Here is a 21,126-nt window from a genome sequence, read left to right as displayed (position 1 = left end):
TGACATGGTGCCTAAAATATAATCTAATAAAAAAATTACCCAAAATCCACTAGTTGCTCCTTTGCTTCTGAGGAATGTGTTTCAGTCCATTACCGCACTAGGGCCACATGTGGGATATTTAAAAAAAACTGCAGAATCGGGGCAATAAATATTGTTTTGTGTTTCTCTGGTAAAACTTTCTACGTTACAAAAAAAATGGATTAAAATGGATTTTATGCAAAAAAATTAAATTTGGAAATGACACCACAAATTTGCTTTAATTCCTGTGAAACGCCTAAAGGGTTAAGACACTTTCTAAATACTGTTTTAAATACTTTGGTGTGCAGTTTTTAAAATGGGGTTATTTATGGTGGTCTCTAATATATAGGCCCCTCAAAGCCATTTTAGAACTGAACTGGTCTATAAAAAAATAGGCTTTTGAAAAAAAAAAAATTTGAGAAACTTCTGCTAAATTTATAAGCCTTGTTACGACCTAGAAAAATAAAAGGATGTTCAAATAACGATGCCAACATAAAGTAGACATATGGGAAATGTTAATTAGTAACTATTGTGTGTGGTATAACTGCCTGTCTTCCAAACAGATACATTTAAATTTATAAAAATGCTAATTTTTGCAAATATTTCTCAAAATTTTGGTGGTTTTCACAAATAAGCAATGAATGTATAGGCCAAATTTTATATCTGACATGAAGTACAATATGTCACGAGAAAACAATATCAAAATTGCTCGGATAGGTGAAAGTACAATTTATGTGTAAAGTCCCGTTGACATAAAGCAAATATTGTCCGATCCAAATAATTACAAATTATATATTTTTTCTTTACATATGTTCTCTTATGCTTACTTGGGTGTAAAAAAAAGTTCTCTGAAGGGCATCTGTCACTTTCAGTTATAATCTATGTTAGACTACAGTATATTTTCATGAAAGTATTCAGGTAAACGATGATTCATGTAGAGCCATTATTCAAGGAATATAAATAGGACATGTACTGCAGCGAGGCAGGGACTCCTAGCTTCGTACATAACTATGATGCTAGGAGCCCGGCTCCCTGCACTGTGTTCGGTCCGGGACTTGCGGCCGAAATACGTCCGTCAATTACGGACGTAATTAGTGTGTGTGCACATACCCTTATGCAACTTTCCTGCCTGACCCCTCCATAAACATACATGCTTGTATTAAATTACATTTCAGTTTCTGAGTAGCTAACTAAGAAGTGGCAACCAATACGGCTGCGATTCCTGTGGTCACTTTTGCAAAAATGGCCACCACAGCAAAACATCAATATCTCTGTAACGACTATCAAAAATGTAATATACATTACTTACCGAAAAATGCTTGAAAATGTATCATATAGACCTAGCCACTAGGTGTCTCCCCTCTTTCACTTTTGCTTTCCACTGCCTGTTGTCATGCGAAATCCATCTCTAGCAGCAGATACTCCGAGACAGATTACCAGAAGTTGGTGTTGGACCTTGCTGGCATCAGGCACGTTCCCGACTCCTACATACAGCCTTTTTTTTTTACTAGCCTTTTCCCACCACAGACACACTGTCAGGGCGGATTTACACGAGCGTGTGCGTTTTGCGCACGCAAAAAACGCGGCGTTTTGCGTGCGCAAAAGGCACTTAACAGCTCCGTGTGTCATGTTCATATGGTGCGCGGCTGCGTGCTTTTCACGCAGCTGCCATCATTAATGACACTCCATTTGGATGTTTGTAAACAGAAAAGCACATGGTGCTTTTCTGTTTACATTCATTTTTTTACTGCTGTTGCGTGAATCACGCGCGTCCCACGGAAGTGTTTCCGTGTGGTGCATGTGATTTTCACACACCCATTGACTTCAATGGGTGCGTGATGCGCGAAAAACGCCGAAATATAGAACCTGACGTTAGTTTTACGCAGCGGACTCACGCTGCGCAAAAATGACGGACAGTCAGCACTGCCCCATTGACTTGCATAGGTCGGTGCGACCCGCGTGAAATTCACGCGGGTTGCACGGACGCAAATCACGTTCGTGGAAATCCGCCCTCACAACAGAGAGAAGGTGTTTCAGAACAGGCCTGCTTCCCATTGGCCAATGCATGTGCGCACTCCTGAAGTGGCACAATGCATTATTGGAAGTGAGGAAAAGAAGGTGCCAGCACGTATATGGCTGGCAAGCTTCTCACACAGTATACACGCTCTGTAATTAAGTAGATGGAAAGAAGCGCCTCAAAAGAATTTGTCCAACAAGAATCTGCATTTATTTCATATTTGACTGAAATGACAGGTACTTTTAAGTCAAGAAACAGTATTAAGATATTAATTTGTCAAACGTATGCCAAAAAGCTACTCTCTTAGCATACATTTGGCCGAAAGAAGGATATGTTACAGGATACGTTTGGATACTTTACTTTGTTTTGCTAGCCAAATGTATTCTTCAGACATAGCCCACAAAGTGGGTTGGAATGGAGCAGAACCCCTAGTAAATAATCATGAAGATCCTTTTTAAAATTAAAATTTTTTTCCGGTCATATGAAATTGATGGCCTGTCCCCAGGATAGGTCATTAATATCTGTTTGATGGGGGTCCGACTCCTGACAGCTCTGCCGTTTAGCAGTTTTGAAGGGATAGGCCATCTATATCTGATCTGTGGGGGTCCGACTTGGCACCCATACTGATCAACTTCTTTGATGAGATAGGCATTAATATCTGTTCGGTGGGGGTACGACTCCCGGCACGCCCGACAATCAGCTGTTTTAAAGGGGCTCAGCACGACCTCATCAATTTCTTATGACTAGAAACCCCCTTTAAGGGCAATCACAATGTTCTCTAAGTAATCTGAAGAAAATAATTTACTAAATTAGCTCTAAAATGCAACAATGATGCTACTGAACAATTACTTGTTGCTGACATTTTCAGGTTAGGTTTGTATGTAAGAGTTGATCCAGCTTATAGTTTGACCAATACTAGTGAAGCTGAGGCAGGGGCTGGTTGACAGACTGCTGTTGGAAAGATACATTGAAATGCCTTGAAGGTAAGCGGTGCCATCTGCGTTCATGCACACCAATGCATTCCCTCTGTCTGTCTGTAAAGGAAACAATGGAAGAAAAAAAAAAATATTCCCACATCAAAGCTGAATATAGTTTGATGGCAGGGTTATATGTCAATATCAAGGTTATAACAAAATACTGATAGATACATAGCACTTCAATAAGACACTCATTGACCTGTGATATAAAGGGCTTACAAGGATTTACCACACTGTGTCCAATCAGATTACTTTTTAAACCTACTGGAAAAATTGATTGGTTGCTGTGGGCAGCGCTGACATATTTCCTTAGAACCACTTTATTTGAAAGGATCACATTGTATGTGATTGGCTGAGCTGAAGCCAACCCCCCATTTGTGAGATATAAATGTAACTGCATACTAACAATAAAGCAGAGAAGGATTTTTGGGTATACAAGCATGTCTGTGTATCTCTTACTTCTCTCTGATATATCGATATAACCATTGGATCTGGATCTGGGCAAGTAACTGAAAGGTGGTCGTTGACACACCCATCCAAACCTTCAGTCTAATATATTTTGCACAGGTTTGCGTCAACATACAGAAACGTCAGGGAATAAACCACAAAAATTTGACAGATACATGCTACAATAGCTATATTACCAACATGCTCCCATACCAGACTTGTTTACCTGGTTGAGTGAAATGTTTGATAGCGATGGCTTAAGGTAGAGTGACCCATACACGGTCTTACTAAGGCAAGTTAGTCCAGATGTCACTGTCCCAGCCAAACTTGATAAGCCATCTGTTGAACAAAAACGTCCGTTTTTAGTTAACCTAGATAAGGTGGTTGGTGAGTTAAACAATTATTTGGCTGTTAATACATTTACTGTACAAAGATTGGAAATGTTCTATATTTTGTCACTTATAGATAGGTTTCCATTATTTTTTGAGCTGGTCTTAGGGGGACTATCTGACTACAATAGCTAATAATTTTTATAATGTAGCCTTCAGCAGTGCGATGGTGAGCCCAGGACAGACCAGGACCATCAAGCCACGTGTCGGCCAAAATGACTTACTTTTCAGCATTTTATTGTGATTTCCTCTGTATGTATGGGAAAGGCATAGCCCCCTTTTCTTTAGGCACAACTAAAAGCAGCCATACACATTAGAAGTATATCAGCCGAACCCGTTGATATTGGCACGACCGGACGACCATCTAATGTGTATGGTGGTGTTCCGTCTCTCCCCCAACATCATCGGGGACAGAAGGGTCAGACATGTTGGATTTCAACATGCCCGATCCTTTTGTTTGTAATGGGTATTCTCCCTTCTCCTTACTGAGAACACATGTGCACTCGGTCGAGCATTCTTGTGTAAAGGGGGTTTGGGAGGAATATCTGGCTTCGGCACGAGTGTTTAACTGACAGCTATCTAAAGTGTATGGCAGCTTTAGTAATGATAGCCATACACATGAGATTAAGATCAGCCAATCGTGCTTTGTACTTTCTAACCATCAACATGCCGGACTGAAGTGACAGAACAGGGACATAGTTAAGAAAAATGTGGTAAAAAATTATAATAATAATTGGCTGATTATGCCATTCACACAAGTCAGACATTGTGAGTAATTGTTTGGGACAACTTTGATGTGTCGCCAGCTTTATGATGTGAAGTAAACCAAAGTATGGTCTATTTTAATACATTTAAAGAGGCCAAGAGGGAGCCTTAACAAGAGAACTATAGAGTGAGCTTGTAGGATAGCTGAGAAGCCACTCGTATAAGGGTGCAGCTATAGGACAATAATTTCAGTCTGTGAGAGGTCTGTACATTTCCTGGAAAAAAAAAGAACCAGACTCCATTAAAAACACTAAGTAGTAAAGTTTCCTACTGGAAAGATTTACTGCTTTCCTTTGATGGGATATACTCTTGATTTTGAAAATAAATACATGGACCTCACACAGACATATTATGGAGTATGTAATCTAACAAATGTTATAAATATATAAATTGGTGACTGCAAAGGTAGCCAAGGCGTGAGTAGACATTTGTACAATACATAAAGTTCTCCTTGCTGTGATAGTTATATTAAAGTAAGACTGGTTTACTTACCAGTTGAGAAGTTCCAGTCCAAGGTGCTACACACACTTCCAGTGTCTGGGTCTTGTGTCGTCTGCGAGAGGCAGATGGGAATAAGTGATGAAGTGAACCACATCGGTGTAGAAAGGCGAATCAAGGCAAAGTTGTTTAATACCGGTGAAGCTGTGAAGTTGGGGTGTTGGATAATTGTGTCTATACGTAGAGTGCTTTTCTGAGTGAAGCTACGTCCGCCTCCCACCATTATACTGAGCAAGGAGAGATTCCTGAGAAAAGATACATCAGATGTTCTGTCACACCAGGTTTCAGACCCTAGTTATTTCCATGAGCACGTTTTGACAATAATACATTCTGATCACACTGATCTAGAATATGGGAATTTTTACTCCATACATTTTATATATAAATGCATTTAAGACAATAAGATTGCAGTCGATTGATTGATCGCTCAATCGATGTAAAAAAGCAAACAAAAAAAAAAAAAAGAAAAAAGGTAATGGGTGTGAGAATGTTCTTTGTAAAAGTAGTACATCATAAAAAAAACGACAGTATATAAATTTGGTATAGCCGTAATCTAATTGATCCCCAGAGTAAAGTTAACATGTCATTTTTACTGCACAGTGGACATCATGACCCAGAGAAAATGAAGAAATCGCAGTTTTTTCCCAATTCCACCTCACAAAGATTTTTTTTCAGTTTCACAGTACATTATATGATACTTTAACTGGTGACATTAAATCTACAACTCGTACTGCAAAAAACAAGCCCTTATACGGCTATGTTGATTGAAAAATAAAAAATATATGGATTTTGGAAGGTGGGGAGAAAGGGGTTAAGGACTTGTTCTGGTAACAGATTCTGTCTGCATTGTTGATATTGGAGGTTGGCAGCGCTGCTTATACTGGGAAGAGCAGAAGGGGGAGACACATTTCTAAATCTAGCATCAGTTGTTTAATGCCCTATTGCAGAGGCATGGCGTTCCTCTCTGGAATGTATGTTACTGGATAGATGTCATACATTTTACAGTCTTCATACCCATCAACATTATTAAGTAAAACAACTGAATTGTGTTTCCAAAAAACTGGCTTTTACAGTGCAAGCAGAACATTTATTATGTCTTCAGAATCTGTATAAACCCACCTGTTTTTAAGACAGTTAGCCGAGCTTAGTACCCAGAAACTACTCAATAAGCTGCCAATGCACACAGTCATTTGATTTTCTTGCAAAACAATGTGCCAGGGCCAAGAATGACTCGAATTACAATATGTTGGACATGATGCCAACTCTGAAAAAAAAAAACAGAATAAACAAATAATCAAATTAAAATAATAATACATAATATCTCTGGTCTTTTGTGAACTCTATTCTCCTCAAATGACTGCTACAGAGGGCTCAGATTCAACTTTGCTTCAAGGAGTCCAAGTTAGGGTGGGAACGATAGTGATGTATTTTGCCATCTGGTTTTTACTTATGAAGACCACCAGGAGAAACACAACTTTCCATCACTGCACCCCCTACCTGTCTATCCAGCTCCGGACTTTAGTTTTATGTATATTTTAGTCACTTTCCTGCTCCACCTCCTCTTTACTTCTGATCCGACAACATATTGAATTTTAGATTTTACCCTGCTTTCTCTTTCTTTAGGCTATGCTACTAATCCCATACATCCCAACCATCCTGGATTCAGCGGGACAGTCCCGGATTTCGGGCGGTTTCCCGCTGTCCCAGGCAGCCAGTGGTATGTCCTTATGTCAACTGTATCTTGATGTCAGGAGATCCCTCCAGGAGCGGAATTCCCGGCCAGAGCTTTGCAGACGCTCTGGCTGTGGATTCCGCTCCAGGAGGGGACCCTGGTGTCACTATCCATGTATGGACTGTGACGTTAGGGGCTCCTCCTGGAGCGGTATCTCCAGCCAGAGCTTTGCTGACGCTCTGGCCAAGGATTCCATTTGTGGAGAAGTCCTTGGTGTCACTATCTATATATGGACAGTGAAGTCAAGGGCTACTCCTGGAGCGAAATCCCCGGCCAGAGCATTGCCGATGCTCTGGCCGGGGATTCCACTCCTAGAAGGAGCCCCTGACGTCACTGTCCATATATGGACAGTGATGTCAGGGGCTCACTCTGGAGTGGAATCCCCTGCCACAGCGTGGCTGATGTTGTGGCTGGGAATTCCGCTCCTAGAGGGATCTGCAATGGTGTTATCTACAGGAGGTGGTACTATTTTCAGTGGGGTGTGGCTTTATCTACATGGGCACTATGGCACTATATGGGCACTATCTACATGGGCACTGTGGCACTATGTGGACACTCACACTTTATATGTGGGCACTATTTCACTATCTACGATGGGCACTGTGGCACAATGTGGGCACTGGCACTATGTGGGCACTATCTACAGTGGGCACTGTGGAACTATCTACAGGGGCATTGCAGCACTATCTACATGGCCACTGTGGTGTTTTCAGGGGCTTGTGACAAAAAAAACGGAAAAATTAAATCCATCCGTTTTTTTTTTTTTAAAGGCCATGAAAAACAAATAGCGACAGATAACAAATGGCCATTAAAAGAGGACAGACGGACTGGAAATAGATGAAAATTTGAAGACACACTGATTCAAAACGGCCCTGAAAAACTGAGGCCTCATGCACATGATCGTATTTTTGCGGATGAATTGTGAAACCATCTTTTCTATGGCCCCATGCACACAACTGTCATTTACACTGATCAGTGAGGAGGGCTCAAATCCGGACGGCAAAAACGTAGAACTAGTCAGATACGGATGGACAACATGGGTTTTCCGTGGTCCAACAGACCCGTGGTTTTGCGGACCTCAAAACCAATATAGTCGTGTGCATGAGGCCAGACAGTTGATCAGTTTTTAATAGCCATTTCTTTTTCACGGTCGTGTGAATGTAGCTCATGTATTTTTTTTTATATTTTTTTATTAGGCCATTATACTGTAGGGTGGCGGCAAAGGGGGCATTATACTGTATGGGGGCTGCTATAGGGGCATTATGCTGTATGGGGCAGACATGGGGGCATTATACAGTATGGGGGCATCTGTGTGGGAATTGTACTGTATGGGGGCATCTGTGTGGGCATTATACCGTATGGAGGCAGCTATAGGGGTATTAACCTGTATGGGGGGATTTGTGTTGGTATTATACTGTATGGGGGGATTTGTGTTGGTATTATACTGTATGGGGGCATCTATGTGAGCATTATAATGTAAGGGGGCATCTGTGTTTGCTTTATACTGTATGGGTGCATCTATGGAGCAGTATATTCTATGGAGGCATTATACTAGGTGGGGGCAGCTATCTGGCATTATACTGTGCGGGAGGCACTATGGGGTATTATACTGTGTGTGAGAAGCTATAAGTGCATTATACAGTGTGTGGGTTCTATGGGGTCATTATACTCTGGAGAGGCACTATGGGAGCATGGTACTGTGTGGGCTGAACCCGGTGGGGATTGGGCAGGGTTAGAGATTAAGCTTATTTTGCTGCACGTGCCACATCGGTTGTCCCTCTTTGCGATACTTGAAATTTGGGAGGTATGCTTATCTCATGACGCCTCAGTACAGCATCACATGAGCATCTAGAACTAGTACCATCTCTGCCTGCTGGGAGGACAGTGGGTTTATCCTTCCCTTAATATATGTGTGACAGGAGCCGTTCTAATCATCATCATCATCATCACCCTCAGTAACTGTGATAGAAGTTTGTGTTCCCCTCCTGCGGAGATCATGTTTGGAGCAGTCTATGCTGTTTCATCATACAGGAAGTTCTGGTGTATGAATGATACGTAGATCCACACAGACTTAAAGGGGTATTCCGGTTACAATAAGTTACCCCCTATCCGTAAGTGGGTGTCTGACAGCTCGGACCCCCACTGTTTACGAGAACGGGGACCCTGAACTCATCGTTTGAACCGAGCAGCAGGTTGCTCATGCGCACTGCCGCTCCATTCATTCTCTATGGGAGCGCCGGAGATAGCCGAGTGTAGTGTTCGGCTTTTTCCGGCGCTGCCATAGAGAATGAATGAATGCATGAGCAACCTGCCGCTCGTTCAAACAAGGAGTTCGCGAACCCTGTTCTCTTAAACAGTGGTGGTCTGAGCTATCGGACACCCACCGATCAGCAAGTTACCCCTTACCCTACAGATAGGGGGTAACTTGTAAACACAATACCCCTTTATGTAAAAATGTGTGTCCCCCGAAAGTCTTTCAGGAACAGCTCCGTGTCTGTCCATATGTTGTGTGTATAATTGCAGCTCAGCACTATTGAAGTGAATGGAACTGAGCTGCAATACCACATACGACCTGTGGACAGGTGTGGCACTGTTTTTAGAAGAAAGCAGCCTTGTTTTTCTAATCCTGAACAATCCCTTTAATGCAACACATGATACACTTTAGTTGTGGGTGGAGTGTCCCTTTATGTAGAACAGTTTAGCACAGTGACCATATGTGGCTCTTGCTGTACAGAAGTGGGGGCCCTAGCCCATGGGCATGGAGTGAAGTTTCTAAATCACAATATTGTTATGACAGCTAGGATAGGCAACTGTAACTAGGCTGCAGCCCCACATCACACCTAATCTAGTTCTACCTAATATGTTTCCGTTGATTGTAACCACATATTAATTTCTAAGTATCATTTGAATTTGTGGTTCACATTAAAAAAAAAGTTTTCTGGGTTTGAACATTGATGGTCTTATCCTAAGGCTAGGGCATCAATATATGATCAGTGGGGGACTTACATCCACTGGTCAGCAAAATGATGGGGCTGAGCTACTGCAGTACCAGCCACAGCCACAGCCACACAGACAAGAGAGGTGCTATGTTTGATAGTGCAGTGAATAGGCCTCTGTGTTCTGCATACCCCCACCCATTAGACATTAATGACATGGCCACCCTCTGTCTCTGCACGTAATGTTGGCATATACTAGTGTATACGCAATTACATTTATGTGGAATTTTAATAAGCAAAGCAGTTCCTTTGCTCATCACAGGGAATTACCACTGGACACTAGAGATATGTATAGCAATATGGGCGATGTTTCTAGGGAACAAACAGAAGAATATACTGGCAGACAATTTCTAATATGTAATACACAGTACATGCATGCTTGTTCCTGGGAGGGGGCATAACAGGGTGTGGAAAACATGGTGCAAATCTTATGTGTTATTTAAGGAACTATTATTTGTGTGTACATACTTAATAGTCAAGGTAAGACTGGCTTCACACTGCGTTTTCCCCCCTACGGCAAAGCTCCCGACGTACACACTAAACGTCTCCACAGGAGTCCATTATTCAAAAGTAGGCCAAAAGATTGTCATTTTATCCTCCATCTGGCCGGTATACATGAGTATAATGCAAAAAATGAAGAATGGAATAGTGTATTAAAGAGGCTCTGTCACCACATTATAAGTGCCCTGTCTCTTACATAAGGAGATCGGCGCTGTAATGTAGGTGACAGTCATGCTTTTTATTTAAAAAACGATCTTTTTTCACAACGTTAGGAGCGATTTTGGTTTATGCTAATGAGCTTTCTTAATGCCCAAGTGGGCGTACTTTTACTTTCGACCAAGTGGTCGTTGTACAGAGGAGTGCATGACGCTGACCAATCGGCATCATGCACTCCTCTCCATTCATTTACACTGCACTAGCGATATAGTTATATCACTATGTGCAGCTACATACACAAGCCCTAACATTACTGCAGTGTCCTGACAATGAATACACATGACCATCCAGCCTGGACGTCATGTGTACTCAGAATCCTGACACTTCTGAATCTTTCTTTGTGAGATTCCGGCAAGTGAAACCAAATCTCGCGAGATTACGGAGCTAAACGAGATTTGGTTTCACTTGCCGGAATCTCACAAAAAAAGAGTCAGAAGTGTCAGGATTCTGAGTACGCATGACGTCCAGGCTGGATTTCATGTGTATTCATTATCAGGACACTGTAGTAATGTTAGGGCTTGTGTATGAGGCTGCACATAGCGATATATCTATATCGCTAGTGCAGTGTAAATGAATGGAGAGGAGTGCATGATGCCGATAGGTTAGCGTCATACACTCCTCTGTACAACGCCCACTTGGTCGAAAGTAAAAGTACGCCCACTTGGGCATTAAGAAAGCTCATTAGCATAAACCAAAATCGCTCCTAACGTTGTGAAAAAATATAGTTTTTTTAAATAAAAAGCATTACTGTCACCTACATTACAGCGCCGATCATATTATGTAGGAGATAGGACACTTATAATGTGGTGACAGAGCCTCCTTGAACCTCACTATTTCTTTCACAAAATCCACAACTGCTTTTCAACTACTGAATAACCAACCACTCAGTTTGTGATCTCCCCCTCCACCATCTCTGTGATAGAGAAGGAGAACAGTCATCAACAGCAATCAGAACCTGCAATGAAGCAGATCTGAGAGCTCACTTCCCGCTCAGGAGAGATCACTACAGCTCCTCCTCGTGGTTGGTGTGTTTAGACACTTTAGAGCACATTTCTGCAATTAGATACTATAGAAATGATCCCTGAAAGTATAATCTTAAAAGACTGTCTTCAACATTGACACCTCACACCCCGCAGGCTGCCCTTTAATGTTGTGGAGAGTAACTTTGAGTCCCACTCAGTTTCCATATACAAGTCAGAATCCCAATCATATTACCTATTCCCATAATTACTGATTTATTGTCCTAATAATACCTAAGCTTTATGACGCTAATAGGAAATATTTCATGTAATCTGCATACACGACGCCTACCAACCAATCGGAATCAAGTTTTCAATTCACCACAGGATAAGTGCATGTTGGGTAATGCGTAGTGACGTAATACGGAACGGTTACGTGACCAGGATGTTGACAAGTCAGATCGAATGGAGGTTACTCTGGTAAGTGCACCTGCGGGCGGGGCGTATTCTGTGATGTCATGAAGGTGTTGAGACGCTCATGGAAGGAAGTGTTGTTTGCTGTCTGTGTGTAGTAAAAAATAGCAGGCGTCATGCAGTGGCCGCTACTCGTAGTACTACAGCTTAGGTTATGTTCACACGTCTTATTTTCGACCGTTTTTTGGCCGTAAACGGCCGGATAATCGGTAGCAGAATGTCTCCAAACATCTGCCCATTGATTTCAATGGGAAAAACGGCGTTCTGTTCCGACAGGGCCGTTTTTCAAAATGTAGCGTATACCTCCTGTGTGAACATGCCCTTATTATATGCCAGTCGTGTGTTTATTCTGCACCGCAGGAAGGGTCTGTGATCGCTTCTGCAGGGAAAAATGGAGCTGGATACTGTCAGTAATAGCATCAAGCTCCATGCATTCGGTACAGGGTAGAAACATCCAGGCATCGAATAGAGGTCAGGAAGCAAGAACCTGTCGCCAAGGCCCGTTTTCTAGTTGTCATGTTGACCAGGTTTTGTTCAGGCCCGATGTATACAGCAAATACAGGTATCCAATTTTCAAGCATATGTTTACATTTTTTAAGGGATAAGGTAAAAAAGCATATGCGCCACTTTTAGTTTTTATCATATGGATCCAAGTGTATATTGCAGTGTTTCCCAACCGGGGTTCCGCGACACTCCTCTCTAATCCAGCGCTTTTCAAACTGTGAGAGGCCTGTCCAATACCTGCAACTTTATTAATGTTTCATCCATGTGCCCACCAATAGCAAGCATCGGCGCTTTGCAAGGATCCAATCCTTGTGCAGTAATTTGGCTGCTATGAAAGTCAGTGACGCCTCCTCCTAATTTTTGCACGCTTCACGGAGTAGGAAGAGGTAGTAGACAGGCAACGCTGCTGTTTAACCCCTTAAGGACGCAGCCTAGTTTTGGCCTTAAGGCTCAGAGCCCATTTTTCAAATCTGACATATTTCAATTTATGTGGTAATAACGTCGGAATGCTTAAACCTATCCAAGCGATTCTGATATTGTTTTCTCGTGACACATTGGGCTTCATGTTCGTGGTAAAATTTGGTCGATATATTCAGTGTTTATTGGTGAAAAATTGCAACATTTTGAGAAAATGTTGAAAAAATTTCATTTTTCAGAATTTAAATGCATCTGCTTGTAAAACAGACGGTTATACCACCCAAAATAGTTACTAGTTCACATTTCCCATATGCCTACTTTAGATTGGCATCGTTTTTTGAACATTCTTTTATTTTTCTTGGACGTTACAAGGCTTAGAACATAAACAGCAATTTCTCATATTTTTAAGAAAATTTCAAAAGCCTTTTTTTAAGGTACCTCTTGAGTTCTGAAGTGGCTTTGAGCGGCCTATGTATTAGAAACCCAGATAAAACACCCCATTTTAAAAACTAGACCCCTCAAAGTATTCAAAACAGCATTTAGAAAGTTTTTTAACCCTTCAGGCATTTCACAGGAATTAAAGCAAAGTGGAGGTGAAATTTGCAAATTTCATTTTTCTTGCTGAATTTCAATTTTATTCAATTTTTTTTCTGTAACACAGAAGGTTTTACCAGAGAAACACTACTAAATATGTATTGTCCAGATTCTGCAGTTTTTAGAAATGTCCCACATGTGGCTCTATGCGCTCGTGGAATAAAACACAAGCCCTAGAAGCAAAGAAGCACCTAGTGCATTTTGAGGCCTCTTTTTTATTAGAATATATTTTAGGCAGCATGCCAGGTTTGAAAAGGTGTTGAGGTGCCAAAACAGTAGGAATCCCCCAATAGTGACCCCATTTTGGAAACTACACCCCTCAAGGAATTAATTTATGGTTGTTGTTACAATTTTGACCGCACAGTTTTTTCACAGCACGTATTTGAATTGGGCTGTGAAATGAAAAAAAAATTCATTTTTTCCAATAAAATGTAATTTGTGATCAAAATTTCTTATTTTCACAGGGAACAAAATACCCCATTTTGTTGCCCAATTTGTCCTTAGTGCGGCAATACCCCATTTGTGGTGATAAACTGCCGTTTGGGCCCATGGGAGGGCTCAGAAGGAAAGGAGCGCAATGTGTTTGTTGGAGTCCAGATTTTGCTGGATTGGTTTTCGGGTGCCATGTCGCATTTGCAGAGCCTCAGAGGTATCAAAGCAATGGAAACCCACCAGAAGTGACCCAATTTTGGAAACTCCACCCCTCAAGGAATTCAAATATGGTTGTTGTTACAATTTTGACCGCACAGTTTTTTCACAGCACCTATTTGAATTGGGCTGTGAAATGAAAAAAATGTCATTTTTTCCAATAAGATGTCATTTTTTATCAAAATTTCGTATTTTCACAGGGAACAAAATACCCCATTTTGTTGCCCAATTGCTCCTGAGTGCAGCAATACCCCATTTGTGGCGATAAACTGCCATTTGGGCCTATGGGAGGCCTCAGAAGGGAAGGAGCGCTGTGTGTTCTTTGGAGTGCAGATTTTGCTGGTTTGGTTTTCGTGTGCCGTGTCGCATTTGCAGAGCCCCAGAGGTATCAAAGCAATGGAAACCCACCAGAAGTGACCCCATTTTGGAAACTACACCCCTCAAGGAATTCATTTATGGGTAATGTGACCATTTAGACCCCATAGTTTCTTCACAGAACTTATTTGAATTGGGCTGGGAATTAAAAAATATATATTTTTTCCAATAATATGTCGTTTTAGCTCAAAAATTCTTATTTTCACAAGAAATAAAATACTCCATTTTGTTGCCCAATTTGTTCTGAGTGCGGCAATACCCCATTTGTGGTGATAAACTGCCGTTTGGGCCCATGGGAGGGCTCAGAAGGAAAGGAGTGCTATTTGTTCTTTGGAGTCCAGATTTTGCTGGATTGGTTTTCGGGTGCCATGTCGGATTTGCAGAGCCCCAGAGGTATCAAAGCAATAGAAACCAACTAGAAATGACACCATTTTGGAAACTACACCCCTCAAGGAATTCATTTATGGTTGTTGTGACCATTTTGACCCTATAGTTTTTTCACAAAACTTATTTGAATTGGGCTGGGAATTAAAACAAAATTATTTTTTTCAAATAATATGTAGTTTTGGCTGAAAATTTCTTATTTTCACAAGAAACAAAATACCCCATTCTGTTGCGCAATTTGTTCTGAGTGCCGCAAAACCCCATTTGTGGTGATAAACTGCCGTTTAGGCCCATGGGAGGGCTCAGAAGGAAAGGACCACCATTTTGCCTACTGGGGATTTTCTAGTGCGATGTCATGTATGCAGAAGCCCCTGAGGTACCAGTACAGTTGAAACCCGCAAGAAGTGACCCCGTTTTAAAAACTACACCCTTAAGGCATTCATCTAGAGGTGTAGTGAGCATTTTGACCGGAGACCTACACCCCATAAACTGTAATGTGGGTTCTCCCGGGTATGGCAATACCCTACATGTGGCTGTTATCAGCTGCCTGGGCACACAGCAGGGCCCAGAGGGGAAAGACGAGGGGGGATAAGCTGTGCGGAGTGCATCAGGGTAAGTAAAATTGGGGTAAATTATAAACCAAGGGATGTATGATAAATTTTAAAGCACTCTTTCATACAGAGCTCTGGTTATTCGGGACATTGATATATTGTGTTATCCCTTATCACCCTCTTATAGCAGACTTTGCACCTCTTTTGACTTTTTCCCTTCTTGCCAGTTTGGGGAACTTCTCCTGGAAAGTGTTGCCGCCCTGGTACGATGCGTGTGGCCCCGCTTCCAGAAGTACTGGGTGCCCCTTCTTGGTCCCTAAAGATTAGGTTCTTGATATCCACCTCTTGAAATTCCAGGAAAGTTCCCCTCTGGCCTGCACATCGATGTAGCACGTACGCGTTGTGCAATGCCATCAGTATGATGTGCCCGGCCAGCTTCTTATACCACACCGCATGGCGCTGTAGGGCTTCAGGACTTGATCTGACAAGTCCATCCCTCCCATGTACCTATTGTAGTCCAGGATGCAGTCTGGTTTGGGGGTGGCCTTTCCTTCATATATCCTAAATCTGTAGGTATACCCGGATGCACTCTCGCACAGCTTATACATCTTCACGCCATACCTTGCCCTCTTACCCGACAGGTACTCGCGGAATTGAACCCTCCCTTTAAAATATACCAGGGACTCATCAATAGAAATACACTTCTCGGGGGTGTATGCTTGGGAAAACCGGGCACTGAAACGGTCTAATAGGAGTCTCCGTTTATACAAACGGTCAAAACTGGGGTCATCTCGGGGTGGGCATGGCTCATTATCAGTATAATGTAAGAAGCGAAGTATTGCCTAATTTATTTATTTTTTTAGGTTACAGTTCAGTTCTGAAGTTGCTTTGAGGGGCCCATATATTAGAAACCCCTATCAATCACCCAATTTTAGAAACTAGACCCCTCAAAGTATTCACAACAGCATTTAGAAAGTTTATGAACCCTTTAGGTGTTTCACAGAAATATAGAGCAAAGTAGAGGTGAAATGTACATTTTTTTTTTTTTTTCAGAAAATACTCTTTATACCATTTTTTTTATAACCCAAAAGGATTTATAAGAGAAACGCAACTTAATACGTATTGCCCAGATTCTGCAGTTTTGAGAAATATCCCACATGTGGCCCTAGTGCGGTAATGGACTGAAGCACCGGCCTCCGAAGCAAAGGAGGACCTAGTGGATTTTGAGGCCTCTTTTTTATTAGGCACCATGTCCGGTTTGAAGAGGTCTTGTGGTGCCAAAACATTGGAAACCCCCAAAAAGTGACCCCAATTTGGAAACTAGACCCCTTGAGGAATCCACTGTAATTTTCTTGGGGTGCATGCGGCTTTTTGATCAGTTTTTATTCTATTTTTAGGTGCCGTGGTGACTAAAAAACAGCAATTCTACTATTGGTTTTTTATTCTATTTTTTTTACAGCGTTCACCGTGCGCTATAAATGACATATTCACTTTATTCTGCGGGGCGATACGATTATGGTGATACCCTATGTTTATAGGTTTTTTTTATGTCTTATGGCGTTGGCACGATAAAATACGTTTTGTAAAAAATCATTCACTTTTTGTGTTACCTTATTCTAAGCGCCAGAACTTTTTTATTTTTCAATCAATAAAGCCGTGCGAGGACTTATTTTTTGCGTAACGAACTGTAGTTTCGATCAGTACCATTTTTAGGTACATGCGACTTTTTGATCTCTTTTTATTCTATTTTTTGGGAGGTTAAGTGACCAAACAATTGGGATTGTGGTACGGTTTAGTATTATTTTCTTTTACGGCGTTCACTGTGCAGGATAAATAACAAAATACTTTTGTAGTTCAGGCCGTTACGGACACGGCGATACCAATTATGTATAGTTTATTTGTTTTTTTTATATGTTTTTATTAATAATAAATGACTGATAAGGTAAAAAGGGGGATTTTTACTTTTAATACTTTTAAAACTTTTATTTTCTTATTTTTACACATCTTTTTTTTACTTTATTACTTTGTCCCACTAGGGGACTTGAGGGCAGGAGGCCCTGATCGCAATTCTAATACACTGCACTACATGCGTAGTGCAGTGTATTAGAACTGTCAGCTACTCACTGACAGCAAGCATAGTGGGTCCTGACTTTGTCAGGACCCACTAGGCTTCCGTCTATGGCATAGCCGGATGCCATTGTTTGGTGTCCGGTTGCCATAGTCACCATCGCCGGGCGCTATCGTGTAGCAGGCCGGCGATGGCAGCTTCACCCCTAAAAAGCTGCGATCTCTATAGAACGCAGCTTTTAAGGGGTTAATCAGCGGGGACACAGCGATCGGTCCCCGCTGTAGGAGCTGTGACAGCTGCTGTACGAGACAGCAGCTGTCACAGCTCCTGTATGTATCGGGAGGACGGCCGAAACGGGCGTTACTCCCGAGACGTACTATTAGGTCATGGAGCGCGAACGACACAGCTGCCATGACCTAATAGTACGACCAGGAGCGGGAAGGGGTTAAAGAGGCTCTGTCACCACATTATAAGTGCCCTATCTTGTACATAATGTGATCGGCGCTGTAATGTAGATTACAGCAGTGTTTTTTATTTAGAAAAACCATCATTTTTGACAGAGTTATGACCTATTTTAGCTTTATGCTAATGAGTTTCTTAATGGACAACTGGGCGTGTTTTACTTTTTGACCAAGTGGGCGTTGTACAGAGGAGTGTATGACGCTGATCAATCAGTGACCAATCAGCATCATACACTTCTCTCCATTCATTTATACAGCACATAGCGATATAGAAGAGGCTGGACGCAGCCTGCAGGGCTTAGGAGGGAAGCCTCCATGACAGATCTAGTAGGGAAAGTGTTAACGGTGAGGGAGAGGTAGGGGGTGGAGGACGAGAGGAGGGAGGAGTTAGGGGGCCGTTACCAGGCTTCCCGCTGCTTTCGGCATTGAGCCGGAAGCAGCGGGAGGAGTAACACACATTAGTATAAGCTCCTCCGCTGTCCCGCTCTGTCTATGTCGGAGGCCGACATACTTGCGCGGCTGCGAGCCGCAGCTGTGCACCACAGTCCCGGATGGTTGGAGGAGACCGTGGCGGCACTCACCGCGATCCTGGATGCTGAATCGTCGCCACGTCAGGCACGGCACCCGAGGTCTGTGGCTGAAGGCGAGAGGCTCCCCTCCCCCGGCCTCCTTCCTAGCTGTATTATGGCGGCGGGGGGGGGGAGTCGGCAACCCCCGCTCCTAATCAGGCCGGGTCTACCCGTCGCTCCCGGCGGTCTCGCCCTCCTGAACGCCTCAGCCCTGAGGTGGTCCCGCGGACACGGCGTCGCAGAGGGAGCCCTACAAAGGACGCTGCAGGCCAGGCAGCTGGGGGGGCCGCCTCTTCCCAGGCCCTGCGTCCTGGCAGGAATCCCCGGCCGCGACGGGGTCCGGCGGCAATCAGGGAGTCGCAGGCCGGGCTCCCTGTCACCCCTCCTCCATTGGATGGAAGATTTGGAGGACAATCTACGGCCGCCCCGCCTGGTGATGCTCCGGCCAGGGGGCAGGCTTCATCAGGATCGTCTAGACGGACGCCTAGAGCTGCAGCGACGACGAGGCAACAGGTCCGGTCGGAAGTCTGGGTCCCAGCGGTCGGGCGGCAGGTTGCCGGCCCATTTGTCAGCGCGTCGTCGTCACCGTGTAGGAGATGTCGGTGGGATGGCCAGTCGTCTGCGAGAGAGGAGCTGGAGGAAGGTGAACTGGACGTTTATCGGCGAGGTCAGGATGGTCCGGCTGACGGGAATACAGCGCCTGTGCAGCCCGGTGAGTGCATAACTCCATCTTTGCCATATCCTGCGATTTTTATGTCGGGTGTCGGCGGGGGGCTGCTAGCGTAGCATCGGCGGCTGGTAGCGACGCGGTCGGGCGCGACGGCGCGGGTCTAGCAGATTTAGTGGGTTGCTTGCGGGAGCTGGTCGGGCGTTTAGATAAGGCGGCGGCTCCAGTAGTTATGGAAGTGTCCCCGGCGGTAGTTTGGGAAGGCCCCCGGGACGGGGGATCGTTACAGGCGCGGCCAGGGATGGCGGCAAAAGAGGCGGTCGCGGTGTCAATACAGACCGAGGCGCAAAAGGAAGGCGATAGGGTGCGTATTGATGATCGTGCTCGTGGGGAGGTGTATGTTTGCTTCGAGGGTCCGTTGGGCGCGCATTTAAAGCAGGAGGTGCGCGAGCGAATATGGAAGGACGAATACGTCGAAATTTTTTCTCTCCTGCCGCTTGCTAAATTTAATTTGGATAAGAGCAAGCGGGACGAGAGTAAGAAGGATGAGGAGGAACGTCGGCGGTATAGGCTTATCCCGCAGACGTTTGTCAATTGGTCGCAGGCGTTTGCAATATTAGCCAGTGTGATAGGGGAAAAGGCGCCGGAAAATTGTTCGGCGTTGTTTTGCTATTTTGATGCCATTGGGGAGGCTCATAGGGTGTACGGGGGGCAGGCGTGGCTAAGATACGACGAGCAATTCCGTCAGCGGAAAGCGGTTCGGCCGGCGATTCGGTGGGACCAGAAGGATATTGCTCTCTGGTTAAGGGTTACGGCTCCGGTTAGGCAGTCCTTTCCCGGGAGCGTCGGCCAGGGAGGCCAGTCCAGTCAGGTCGGGCAAGGCGCCGGGGCAAAGTTGGGATTCTGCTGGCAATTTAACGATGGCCAGTGTAAGTTTGGCGCCACGTGCAAGTTCAAGCACGTGTGTTCAGAATGTAATGGTGCATCCCACGGCGCTGCAAAATGTATGCGAAAAAAGAAGTCAGGGAACCAGTCCTCCTCGGTTAGTCAAGGGGTCGTCACCGGTGAGGGTGGAAAGGATGGTCCCTTATCTAAATGAGTATCCGGATAGGGCGGCGGCCAAGTTACTTTACGAAGGGTTTTGTGTTGGTTTTATTATTCCTCCGCCTCCTTATGAGGTCCCGGTTACGCGGAGGAATCTTAAATCGGCCTACTTGCATGCCGAGGTCGTGTCGGAAAAATTGTTTAAAGAAGTTTCGTTGCGTCGCATGGCGGGGCCTTTTGTTGATCCGCCAATAAAAGATTTAGTGGTGTCCCCATTGGGTATTGTTCCAAAGCGCGAGCCCCGGAAATTTCATTTGATTCAGCATTTATCGTTTCCCAAGGGTTCGTCTGTAAATGACGGGATTGATCACGAGTTGTGCTCCGTAGTGTATACCTCATTTGATAAGGCGGTGGGGTTAGTTCATGCTGCGGGTCCAGGCGCGCTGCTAGCAAAAACCGACATCGAGGCGGCATTCAGGTTGTTGCCAGTTCATCCAGAAAGCCAACGGCTGTTGGGTTGTTTTTGGAACGGGGCTTTTTACGTGGATCGGTGCCTTCCGATGGGGTGTTCCCTTTCTTGCGCATACTTCGAGGCGTTTAGTAGCTTCGTGGAGTGGGTGACGAAGGGAGTAGCTGGGGTCGACTCGGTGATACATTACTTAGACGATTTCTTGTGCGTCGGCCCGGGGGGTTCGCCGGTTTGCGGTAATCTGCTTCATGCACTGCAGAAGGTTGCGAGGGATTTTGGGATCCTTTTGGCGCCAGAAAAGACTGAGGGCCCGGTACCGACGATTTGTTTTTTGGGAATTGAAATAGATTCGGTGGCAATGGAGTGTCGTCTTCCTGCGGATAAGT

The 21,126-nt window shown here is 43.9% G+C and overlaps 1 protein-coding gene and 1 non-coding gene across 2 annotated transcripts in view; both read right to left on the bottom strand.

Annotated features, from left to right (window-relative positions):
- Window positions 1–2,275: 2,275 nt before the first annotated feature.
- The window catches only part of LOC142741020 (transmembrane protease serine 11D-like), a 159,965-nt gene continuing 141,114 nt past the window's right edge, over window positions 2,276–21,126 (bottom strand). Inside the window, exons 8-11 of the mRNA XM_075850427.1 lie at window positions 6,231–6,375; window positions 5,106–5,356; window positions 3,686–3,798; window positions 2,276–3,069 (exon numbers count right to left, since the gene is read on the bottom strand). Coding sequence (XP_075706542.1) covers window positions 2,905–3,069; window positions 3,686–3,798; window positions 5,106–5,356; window positions 6,231–6,375 — 674 coding nt within the window. The 3' untranslated portion in view covers window positions 2,276–2,904. The remainder of the gene's footprint in view (window positions 3,070–3,685; window positions 3,799–5,105; window positions 5,357–6,230; window positions 6,376–21,126) is intronic.
- On the bottom strand, window positions 11,436–11,653 carry LOC142747590 (small nucleolar RNA U3). The gene has a single exon (XR_012881866.1). It is a non-coding gene; the product is annotated as a small nucleolar RNA U3 (small nucleolar RNA).

This window comes from Rhinoderma darwinii, chromosome 2, assembly GCF_050947455.1.
Source record: "Rhinoderma darwinii isolate aRhiDar2 chromosome 2, aRhiDar2.hap1, whole genome shotgun sequence".
NCBI classification, from domain to species: Eukaryota; Metazoa; Chordata; class Amphibia; order Anura; family Rhinodermatidae; genus Rhinoderma; species Rhinoderma darwinii.
This window is presented reverse-complemented; position numbering and strand designations above follow the sequence as displayed.